The sequence below is a fragment of the Acromyrmex echinatior genome, chromosome 12 (genome assembly GCF_024713525.1).
Source record: "Acromyrmex echinatior isolate Ae372 chromosome 12, ASM2471352v2, whole genome shotgun sequence".
NCBI lineage: Eukaryota > Metazoa > Arthropoda > Insecta > Hymenoptera > Formicidae > Acromyrmex > Acromyrmex echinatior.
In genome coordinates, this window is record NC_141863.1 from 5,052,263 (window position 1) to 5,065,071 (window position 12,809).

The window sequence follows — 12,809 nt, forward strand, 5'->3', positions numbered from 1 at the left end:
GCAAGTAAAACATTTTCACAGAGAATGTAAGGGCTTTTATAAAAAGAATTCAATTACATAACACTTAATAAATGCAAATCGCACAAAACATCGCGCGTTCTATGAGAGAAAAATTGTAAAGTATCAGACGGTATATTAATTCGAAACAACATACGTCGTATCACGCGGCACTGCCGATCGCGCTCAAGATAGAAAGCTGATTAAATGTACGATTACATTTCTCGTTAGACCTGTTAATAGTGACGTTTTGAATTCCAACGAACTTATAATATTACACAGTAAAAATAGACGCCCCCTTTTTTTCCCATTGTAGAAGCGAGATGACGAAAGGAAAGTATAATCGAACTTGATTATCGTTCAGCGGAGAGAATTGATGTTTAGTGCTAACTTTTAATATCGTAATATACAAATGAGCGAGCGCGTAAACGTTTTTTTTTTCCTTGGAATAGCTCTGCGATCAATGTGTATTTTTTTTTATTCCTTGTTATTCCTTGTTACCTATATCTACGTATGTATACACTCTTAGTGTCGTTACATGCTATTTAGTTTTACATAATGCTAATTAGTATCATATGTAAATATAATTACGTTGTATTATAATATACTTTTCACATAACTGTACACATTCACATCTTGGAATATTGGCGCTCTCCTAAGGGGCGCAAGTCGTTTGAGTGGCAGTGAACTTATTTTACAAATCGTTATTGTAATCACTTATTTTGTTGGACTGTTCGAAATTTTACCTTACTTTTTTTCTCTCTTTTGTTTCGTTTTGTTGAAGACTAATGTTGTAATGCTCAATGAGTTTTAATAATGTATCATTGACTCGAAACCACTGATGCGATCATTGCTTATCTTCTTATCAAAGTTGTGATGAGTGCGAAATACATTATTATAGGTCTTCGCGTTTAAAAAGTAGTCGTCTTTATAGTATATGCATATATGTATATATGTATACGTTATTACAATCTTTTTAGAAACGAATTATTTGTTTATAGTATTATACGTGGGTCAATTACAGACAAGTGAATTCATTCAATTCTTTTCGCTGGTAAGAAGGGCTAAGAAGGGCCTTTCCGCTGACGTTCTCTCGAGACGAAAGTAATACAGTGCTACGTACACCAGCAGACGGAAAGCGCCTTTCTCAACTCGCACATCTCGCGTTGATTTATATATATTATGTATATACGGCATACTGCATTTCGAGGGTAAAAATTGCCGCGCGTGTAAATGATATATTGTTTTTGGTGCCAATGTGATCTGTTTTTTGTGAACACATATCGCAGCATGCCTTTTCTCCGGGTGAGGTGGTAATTGAAAGAAGAGGTTGTCGCAAAACACAAATGGATTGAATAGTTTTATGGCTACAAGAATACCGAACGCGTTCTCGAAATTTTGTTTATCATCTAGCAGCTAGATAACGCAAAGATATATTCGCGTCGGGTTCGAGGATCTTCGAGACTCGATTCGACCGATTCGAATTAATTGTCTTCTAGATACATGTTTGATACTCAAACAGAATAATATGTCACAATAATGTTAAAATGACGTTAAATCGTGACTGGTTGAAAAGTGACTGTTAATAATTATTTTGAAGACATTTTGACGTCATGATGACTTGTTCTGCTTGAGTATCAGCTTGCGATGATTTCGAAATGGTGATAATAATGACAGTATATAATAAATTCACGGTCCACGACATAATTATCAGCCATCGCAGAGGTGAGAGAGGGAGAGAGAGAGTTTATATTCGTCTGTGTATCTCGGTGAAGTTTCCAATTATATTAATTAGATTGAGTGTTTACGCCGTGCTACTATCGCCTAGTAGCTATAAATAGTTTCTATATATATATATATATATATATATATATATGTGTGTGTATATATACGCCTCTATCCTAGCTTTATCAATAATTAATATAGTATTCTGAATTCTCTGACAATACTCGTAATGCAAGAAGATCTACTTTATCGTATCTTTTTTTTTCCAGTTCAATATAGCTTTATTGCCTTTCTCACTGATTCTGTATGTTTTGGACAGCTTATAATTAAAAAACTTCTTCGGTTTGTTCGTTCGATTGATATCATATAATGACGTTTTGCATAGATTCTAGATCTTGTTTTTTCCCATTCGATCTCTATCCTAAATATTATATTATATCGCGCATTTACGTCGCAACATTCGAAACCGTTGAAACTGCTTTGAAAGGAATCACCGGAGATTTATTCCGTAGAATTGAAATTCTGATCATCGAAATAAAAAATCAAACTCTTTGACTTCTTTATTCTTTTTAACATTCATATTATTTATTTACATTTGCAATTAGATAGTAATCTTTTCTTTCGTGAACTAAAACTTAGCGACCGATACGAAATAAGGAGAAATCTTTATTTCGAATCCTGATAATTTTGTTCGAAGAATTTGTTTAACTATGTGAGTGAAATTAAGACGAATAGAATGAAATAAGAAAGATTCGAAGAGATTTTTAGATCAATCTCCAATTTCGATGATTGATGACAAGATAAAAATAGCGCGTTTCTTTTTGCAGAATAATCCTTGCATGGATACATCGAGCTAACGCGAGGAATCTATTTATCATCATTATTAGTGTTCGAATAATTGGATCCATTTGTCACTATCGGTAGTTGTGAAGCGAGAATAAGTCATCTTTCACTGCGGATCTACATCCGAAGGTCTACAGACAAAATGTTTATGTTTTCCAAGTAGAACATAGTCATAAAAGTCATAATTAAGTCATAATGATATAATGATATACCATCATGACGTCATTTATTACTTAAAAATGAACTTGTAAGTGACAAATAAGGTCATAATGGGAGCTTTTCAACAAAAGACATAGATAAGACGGTGTGGCATGGTGATCGTCCTTGTTCATCAATGTTAAACAGAGATGGGATGATCACCGTATCGGACAGTGTCGCTTGTTGAAAAGCTCCCGATGATGTCTTTATGATATTGTAACTTCTGTAATCTACTTGAGTTCGCATTGAATTCTCATATGCGGCGTGAAAGGCTGCATTCAGCAAAAAAAAGCAGTTTTGCAATTGATATAAAATTTTTCAATATTCTCTAACATTTTTACAATGAATCTCATTCTTAAAGAAAAGATTCTGAAAATTGAGCTACTCTTTCTCAAGACTGCTTCAATTTTCACTCGTTGTAGATTTCACTCCAAAGAATTTAGAGAGTATTAGTCTTCCTCTTAGTTCATCTAAATGGATAACTGAATCACATTAAAGAATCTTACAACAGTTGCAAAACTACTTTGTTTAAACATATACTATCAATGCAACGTAAAAATGACAAAAGAAGCCACATGCGGGATATGATCGTCGTCGATTTCATTGATTCATGCTATTGCGAAAGAGAGAGGGCTTCCCGAAAGAGTCACGATGCTCGATCGATGTCGGTATCTCCATCGCGGTATTTTCTTTTTTGAGATCTAGAACGGCAATGAGTCTGGTGGAGATATATGTCTGTCCTCGTTTTGTGTCACTCGTCGATAATGCTACTTTAACGGGTAGTAAACGAAGTACGCTATATATTTCCAGTTATACGGGATTATCATACACTTGCTGTGTGGTTCAGCGACGTCTCTCAAGTACGGTAGAAGTATACAAGTATATACACACGTATGTACAGCACGTAGGGAGGGATCGTCGTCTCCCTCGGAGTATTCCGAAATATCGAATCGCCTGCACTCTTCCATTAAAAAGATTGATAACGGGGATGGAAGGAGAGGAAGAAAGATCAATGACGGAATAAGAAAAGGCATGCCTCTGCGCAGACTGGCTGCTGTTATTGATTTTCCCGATTCGGCCGAGGTGTCCGATTCCTGTCACGATAAAACGCATCGGTGATCGCGGTGTCGATTGCATATCGCAGATTCACACAGAAGTTGAAATTAAAATTCTAGACCAATTTTGAAGATTAATTAATTAATTAACAATAAATTGAAAGACCTTAAAAAAAGGGAAGCGAACTTCCGACGGAGCTACTTTCCGCTCGTGTATTTTTCGAGGAATAATATTTCCGCATTTAGAATTTTCTTAACCTTTCGTCGAACCATGTGGAATTTTGCACCTTAATTCATATATGACTTTGAGCTTCAGTGCAGATTTTTATATTGTACTCTGGACTGTATAAAAATCTGAAAACATTCTTCCGTACTTGAAAGCTTTAACAACGTATTTTTACTATCATAGAAAAGTCGAATTGTATTTTACTTATTTTTTTACAAATTTAAGGGCCGCCGCACTAATATAGAAGATTATAGAAAATTGAGTTTCAGTAAAAGAAATTAATTTCTATATATCACTATACATATAGTGTAGCTTATATGGACAAAAGATGTCATAGGCACAAGGATCAATAATGGCTCAGTAAGCAAGAAACATTTTGGAACATTTCAGCAATATTGTAGCAACATTGTAACGTGTTCGCCAATGTTAGACAGAGATGGGGTGATCACCGTGTTGCACAGTGTCGCTTGTTGGAAAGCCCCCCGTAACTCAAAAATTGTTATTATTAAGGATGATTCGCTTTGGCGCCCACAACGCTTTAAGCGTCGTTTCGCCCTTGTTATTAATTAAATATTAAACAAGAACAATTGATGCTCACAAGCACTGTAAGCGCCTAAGCGAAGGCAGCCTTAGTCTTATGTCTATGACATCTTTTGTTCACACTATCTATACAGTACAGAATTTGCAGCAACATTGTTGTAATGTTTGCAATATTACTCTAATATTACTAGAACATTGTTATAATTTTATTCGAACAATCAGTGCTGTACGAAGTATATGCTACAGTATATGTAAACACAAATTCACCGGGACACAATTTTCTATTAATTAGTGCCTCTAATTATCAAAATTTACAATAAAAATGTATTTCCAAAATCCAACTTGGCCGGACGGAGAGTTAACGCCGATTTTCTTCGTTCGTTGATTTGAAGGACTCGGCTCATTGTCGAATGCATTGCAGAAATATTGAACAAGTAGTTAAGGAATCGACATGTCCACCAGGCCGAAGCAGGAAAGTGTGCTGTACCCTGCGTTTTATGAGATAAAATATGATTGATTGATTCGTGAATATATTGGCGATCGAGAGGCACCGTATGAGTTCAACGTGATCGCGAACGTCGTCGAGATTACGGCTAATCGACAGCTAATTCCGATGTAATTTTCTTTACTTTTTTTTTTGACATTAATTTAATGCAGTTGGTCGATGCCCAATTTGAGATCTTCGATACGAGAGATCGCTATACTTCGATCGCTTAAACGCGCTGTTACGTTCCGCGACTTGTAAAGGCAAATTATTCCTTTTCCCGTTCTTTCAATTCCAATGATTTCAACGAAAAAATCGCTGGCCTTCTCTCAAAGCGAACTTCTCAACAAAATAGGCAGATTAAGAGGAATCGGCAGAAATTCGTTTTGATCCCTTTTAATTCCCCACTTTCACGAAGCACCCTTGAACGACAAATTTTCTTATCGGTTTAACGATTCTTCTTCAAACGTTCGAATCATCAGGCTCGTCAATTAATTGAGACCATTCCTTTCGCGAAACGAACGAATTCAGGGAACACTTTCGTCTCTCCGGCAATTAGCGTATACATTCGCTCTCGATAATTCCGGGATCGAGCGCCGGAAATGACGAAAAGAAAATATCACAGTGTCTCGAGGGCAGCTCTCGTAATCTTTTTAAAGTCGTCGCGGATATTATGGCAGTCGCAATAGTACACTATTATCGTACGCCATTCGTCATCGTCGTCGTCGTCGTCGTCGTCGTCGCGGAAGTAACAGCGCATGTTTCTAATAATTACACAACACGGTGCGATGAATCGTACAGAGGACAGTGTGATACAAAAACGACACGTAGTCCCGAACATGAGTCCTAGAAAATTAATGATATAAAAGTGAAGATATATATAGATACACGTTTTCGCCTTTGCTCCGAATGGATGAAGGAGTTTTGCAACGACGGGGGATGAATTGGGACGAAGGACCGTCCTTCCTCCCTTCCGCCGTCGCTCGAGACGCCCTTTTCGGCGGGCGCCCATTCACGGTTTCGATATATCCTTCGATGTCGCACGAAGTCCCGAGTGCACTTTCGCAGTGCGTGAGATCGCGACGCGTCAATTCTCATAATCATCACGTTCCCTTTTCCCAAACGTATACTCGTCTAGGCACAAATCACTTTCGCAACACGTCGGTTATTCTATCACGATCGCGCGCTCGTTCCATCGTCCTCGTTAACGTTACGCGCGGTGTCTTCTTCCGACTTCAAGAGGAAGACTCGATAAGAATCTTCCGCTTTCACCAAGAGGATCATCTCGCGTTCGTCGTCTTTGAGATTCATCCCGCCAAGCGGCTGAGCGTCGATCTCAGCATCCCTCGTAGCATATTTATTTTTTATTCGAAACCGAATAATTATTCATTCCCATGCCGAATTATCTTATCGTCGCTAAGCACCGTCGAGACGAAGGCTCGATCGGGGGGTAATCTCGACTCGAGGAATAAGCGCAACACCGGAATATTTTTTTTACGACGATCCTGATAATCATCTTCTGTATATTGGAAACAACAGTTTTGCTGAATTCTCACGTAGAAATCTAATACTGGCCAATTTAATGTTAGGTCTGTTCTTTATTCCTGCACTCGAATTTTCTTTCTTGTTTTCGTCAAATATTAAACATAATATATACGTATTTCACTTTAAGTTCTAAAAGTTTACACTAATTCAGTTATAGAAAAAAAAACAGACTGCTGAAAGACGGTGATTAATCACTTATATTTTAAGTATTAAAAGCACTGTAAGTTCAGTACTTTTAGTGATTTAGTAAAAGAAGCAATTAATTGTTGTCTTTCAGTAACAAATTGGCTAGTATTAGGTTTTTGTAAGAAAAGTATCTAAAAATTTAGACGTAGATCAGAAAATTATTTAGTCTATCTCAAAATAATTATATAAGAGTTGATTTTTAAAACGTCAAAGTTTTTGCAGTACCGTTCATAATTATTTTGATGATTTAACAAAATTATTTTCACACAAATTTGTGTGTCTCTAATTAAATTTTTAAATACTTCAGCAAAATCGTTTCTGTGCGCGAAATCATTTGAATAATTATGTCGTTTAATAGTTATTACGGAACCGATTAAGAAGTTACGCCCAGCTAATATCATTGGAGAAAATATCGCGATGCCTCATTTATCCTATATAATGCTGAGGTATATATTTTCATAATATTCGTTCTCCCAGACAGCACCCGATATCCTATGAACATCCTATGAACATCCTTAGAACGTAAAAACGTTTTCTGGACATCTTTAAGACGTTCCTTGAAGGTCTGTGCTGTATGATGGTAATATTTCCCAACGGTAATTACCCCGATCGACCCCATGCTCTTCGTTGAACTAATTCAGCTCTCAAAGAGACAGACAGACAGACAGGCAGACAGACAGGCAGACAGGCAGACAGACAGACAGATAAAGAGACGTGATCGACCAACGGAGGGGAACACTCGTTCCCTCAACATTCCTCTCGCATCGCTCGCGAGCAATCGTATTGACGGTCCAGCGGATGCTGCGCCGCGTGAATCGCACTTGACCGCGTCGTCGTCGTACGAAACGGCGTCTTTCCAACGGCTCCTTTCCCCATCTCGTTTCTCTTCTCACTGCTTCTCACTGCTCGTTGTACATTACGCCGCTTGCCGACGTCTCGAAGCTCTCAGTCGCGGTCCAGCCGAGGCTGGTTGCGCGGCGCAGACTATGCCGCAGGAACGCCGCGCACGCCTTGCTGCTCTCGGTGATGATCTCGTAGAGCTGCGTCTCCAAGCTGAGGCTGCTGGTGGTGAGCAGCAACGGTAGCGGTATCGGCGCGTTCATGATCACTAGGTTACCGATATTAAGAGGAGCTGTTTCCCGTTGTCAGACACCGCTGTTCGGAAAGCGTGGCGGGGGAAGCGGGGGCGGTGGTCTCTCCGGCTGAGCGGGAGCGACGGAAGAGCGCTCGGATCCAGCTGCAAACACAACTGTGGGGTGCACGTTAGTCTCACGATACGCGACTTCCTCATCTCGACGCGCGCGATACTGCCGCGTCGCGTACATGTACGTTTATCTTGCCAACTACTTTTCCGGACACATCGCTAAAAGGTATGATAGATATGTGTATGTATCTCATAGGAGACGAGCAAGCAAGCTTCTCTATTGCTCTCGGCGGCTACGCTCGGTCTTTCCTCGGTCTTTCCTCGAATTAATTTTCACCGTGACAGATTGCGATACAAGAATCTTTCTTTATTCTCTCGATTAATGTGGACAGGTCGTCAGCGAGGAAATTTATTTCACCTTCGTGTTTTAGTAGTTATTCTCGAAAACAACGCGATCTTATGTAGAGAGCTCCTTCTTTATAGCCGCTACTCTTAGTCTCAGAGCTAATCCCATGCAATTTATAAGCGCACTTAAAAACTGGCCAAAAAGAAGGTTAGTAGCGTTAAAAATTATTTTGTTTCCAAAATACGATCAATATTTACGAGATAAATAGCGTCTTCCATATTGCTTATAAAATATTTTTGCTCATTGATTACGAATATTTTTTAATGGAATTCTCAAGTGATAAAAAAAAAAATGATAGGATTGTCACACAGAAAAACGATTTTGCTAAAATATCTAAATTTCGGTAAATATAGATTTGAAAATAATTTTGTAGGATCATAAAAATAATTATTCAGAAAACTCAAGTAAAACTGCAAATCGTTTTGACATTCTAGCAATTAATTTGAGTGTCCTACATAATTATTTTGATAGTCCAACAAAATTATTTTCAGATCTGTATCTAAATATAAATTTTTAGATATTTCAGAAAAACCATTCCGTATGTAAAATAATATTATCGCTGTCTATTATGTGCTTAGAAATCCACGCGATTTGAGAATAGTGTTAATTTGAGATTGTTAATTATTTATATTTTAATTTGAGAAAATACTCGTTACATTAATAAGAATATATTCGTGTCCCTCGGACTATTTTAGTTATAATTGTTCATTCACGCGCGATTTGACTTAAGTGACTTGAGGTTTTCAAAGCCAAACGTCCGGAATTGTCACGAGAGATGAAATTACCTTTTGCTCCTACGCACTAGAGATTACATTCATGCGCGCATGCCCCTTACACCATTCATGCTGCGAAAATTGATTGTACAGCACCGTACTAAAATTAACAACAACGTCAAATATATGTATGTACATTGGCCTAAGAAGTTATTATATAACGAAACGAATCCTCGCTCCGGGATTCAGAGATGCTACACATCAGTATAATATGTGTCAGTGAGGAATATACATATATTCACATTGGCCTGCCTTCCTTTAAACTACTACAAAGGCCAGTGTCGATAGCGCATGATGTACGATAATATAATATTCGTAGAAACGAAGCAATACGTGAGTGTCTATCACTTTCTCGTTTCGTGTAATTACGTAGCGTTAATTAAGTCCAAAGTGTAGATACAGGATGGAGAACTGTTGTGTTGCACAGAGACGACGATAAATAGATGTGTGTGAAATATATATATATATATATATATATATATATATATATATGTGCGTGTGTGTGTGTGTATATGTGTGGAGAGAGAGAGAGAGAGAGAGAGCTTATTATTCTGAGATCTCACATACACACACACACACACATACACACACAATGTTTATAATTACATTACAAACTATCACGAAAAAGATATCGTCAAGAACTCGATAATAGTGATAAAAGGCAGTCTGAGATATTCGATCGTTCGATTCATGTGTAACGTAAATTTGCTGCACAGCTACATATTTTCTATATGATGTGCGTGAATATATTGTCAGAAAAATAAGCTCTTCGAAACTGAAACTCCAACGAGTTCATGTCACGAGAGTGCCTAACCCAAGCAGTGTAAAACAAAAAGTAAGCTAACGTAGAATATGTAGAATATATCAACGTAAATTATTATGCAAAGTGAAGACGAGAATTCACAAATACGAGCGAGAGGAAGATTTCGAATGTCGATGATTGATAGAAATAGATTCGGTTTAGATTTTTTGAAATTTAATTTTTCTCGTAAGCAGATGACAGCTTAAATGAAATAGATATCTGCATGAAACAAATGATTTTGTTGAAATATCTAAAATTTAGACAAATACAAATCTGAAATTCATTTTGTTGGGCCATTAAAATTAAGTAGAAAATTTAAGCATAATGAGCAATGCTGCAAAAAGTTTCGACTTTCTACAATGAGAGAAAAATGTATTAAACAATAATAATTTTAATATTTTTCCTCAATTGACTTAAAATATATTAAATTTTAATAAATATTTGTTTGAATAATATTAGATAAACATTTATTTACTGTAAATAAATGCTACAAGTTAGTACTATTGAAAAAAGTATGTATTAAGATTAAGTAAATTTTTACTAAAACTTAATATTATTAAAGATTTATTATTGAAAAAAATCTATATCAAAACTCTATTAAATAAATTTTTTTTCTAGTTTAACAATCAGTTTGAGTTTCCTACAATTATTTTGATAGTCCTATAAAATTATTTTTAATTTGTATCTAACTAAATTTTTAAATACCTTATTCAGTAAATTTTTTTTTTCATGTGTTTGTGCAATTCTAATGAGTGAATGATGTTATAAGCAGGTTAAAGGTTTCTGATCTCTCGGTATGGCACACGTTACATTGGTGTCGATCTACTTCGTTATATTTTCTTTCCTGATTAGCTGTTGTTAACGCGAAAAGGTGAATAAAATTTAATAGTGTTCCCGCTATGACCGCTCGCGTGTGTCTTGTAGCGTGAAGCGGCACAATGTATAGTTTGACTGTCGTATAACCAGCACTTTGACGCCTCTGCACTTTCTGAATTATACTGAAAGCAGAAAAGAAACGTTCGCAAATAAATTCAAAACAGATGTTCCACAATGAGACTACAAATCAGGAAAACTTACGAACATACATATACGGCATTATGGCATGCAAGATGATGACATGTGGCAAACAATTCCTGTATACTTGATGATCGCATTGATTCGCACGATTAGCATTACCTCTTTTTACATTTACGTGACATAATGTAATTTTTTAATGCTTTAACACGCAAAGACGTAGCGGAGACTTAATGGATGATTGATGAGGTGATCAGGCGTGAAACAAAATGATTAAAAAATAAACATAATGTGTGGTGTATATAAGAAATAAATAATATAAATTATGAAAAACACTTTTTTACTTCAAAAGTGACAATCAAAAAATCGTGATTGAGTTATTATAAATCATGAATGAGTTAAATAAATATTATCCTCAATTGTAAAACTAAACTAATTTAACTTCATAAAAAGTCATTAAAATGAATTATTTTTATAAAATCGTTACAATTCAAAAGAGTGCAGATTTAAAAAAAATTGTTACTAAAAAAACAGATGGTTTGAAAAAATCATTACTCAGAAAAAATAATTTCAAAAGAATCGTTACAATTAACATTTGATTAAGAATATGTACTTTTCGTCAATATTATTTGATTGATAATAATTTCAATAATTTTCTGACAAATTGAAAAACAGTTCTTCCCTTTTTTAGGGAAGCCTAATTTTTTTAGTTGTGTCACTTTTAAAGTAAGGGAGCAAAAATGTAAAAATCTAATGCGATGAAAAAGCTACTCTGAAAAGTTTGACTTCGAGTTTCACAGAGATCGATCAGCGCGTGTACGTCAGTTCCCATTCGACGAATTCGACGCATTCGCATAGAATCTCTCTTATCGATGAAAAAGAGATGATCCATGTATCGACGGGACGAAGTTACGAGGAATCGTGCTCGTTTACTGAATCGAGAGCACCTGATCACCCCCAATCATCGCAACGGTTAGAGAGAAAATGACAGTGGCTGCTTTCAGCAGAGAAAATTTATTACTGAGTGCTCAGTGATTCTTTAATATGATCGGTTCCTACATTTAGATATAGCGAAGAAATAAAAGCAAGAAACAATCCTATTAACGATCATTGAGCTCATACTGATCAGTTTTCTCTGTTAAACGCAGCTAGTCTCGATCGCGATTTCGCATCCGCGTTTAGAGAATTGTTTGTCTTTGGACAGAAATGACAGGGATTACAAATTATCGTGTTACAATGTATCGTGATTGATGCTGGTCAGGTTTTTTTCTTTAAAGCCTTACATGAATCAGGATGTGGCTTCTCCTCTGCCACCATCAGGGCTGCGCTCTCAGCTGGCGGTATGTGTCCCTCTAATGCATTCACACAGTTTAGCATGCTCCTGTAAAACATCACGCGACTTGTCCAGATTTCCACTTCTTCAAATCACATTTCTGTTGATTCTTACAATCTTTTTTTTCCTTTCCTCTCCTCATTATACAAAATTCTTTTTTGGAGCACCGATTGATATGCACCGTGTAAACGCAACGTACAAAATATACAATGAACTTGCAGCTTAATCTTATCATTTGCGTTCTTAATTTAATCGCTTTCATTCGGATCCAATGAATCATCAAATTTCGTGGAGTCAGCTACACCGTTATTCACGATTTCACTATGAATTTACAAAATGTTATTATATACTGCAATGATCAGCTGAATTATTAAATATGATGATACATGATATTTTGAGCAATGATTGATGATCAAAAGTAAGAAAGATAAAATGGCTACATAAATGCAAAGAGAAACTTAAGAGATGCGAGATTTACGATGGGAAAATGTAGATTCGTCTTTATGTAGATCGCGCAATCTGAGATCGTTACACGCTG

General features: G+C 36.4%; 1 protein-coding gene across 10 annotated transcripts in view; it reads right to left on the minus strand.

Moving 5' to 3' along the window:
* Window positions 1–20: 20 nt before the first annotated feature.
* The window catches only part of Glut1 (Glucose transporter 1), a 50,094-nt gene continuing 37,305 nt past the window's right edge, over window positions 21–12,809 (minus strand). For 5 of the 10 annotated variants that reach the window (XM_087411907.1, XM_011062115.2, XM_011062112.2 and 2 more), the window contains one exon: window positions 8,957–10,922. In XM_087411907.1, the coding sequence (XP_087268033.1) occupies window positions 10,670–10,922 (253 nt within the window). In that variant the 3' untranslated portion in view covers window positions 8,957–10,669. Of the gene's footprint in view, window positions 8,049–8,956; window positions 10,923–12,221; window positions 12,320–12,809 lie in introns of those variants that run through there. The other 5 variants (XM_087411909.1, XM_087411908.1, XM_011062116.2 and 2 more) reach the window with 3 other exon arrangements.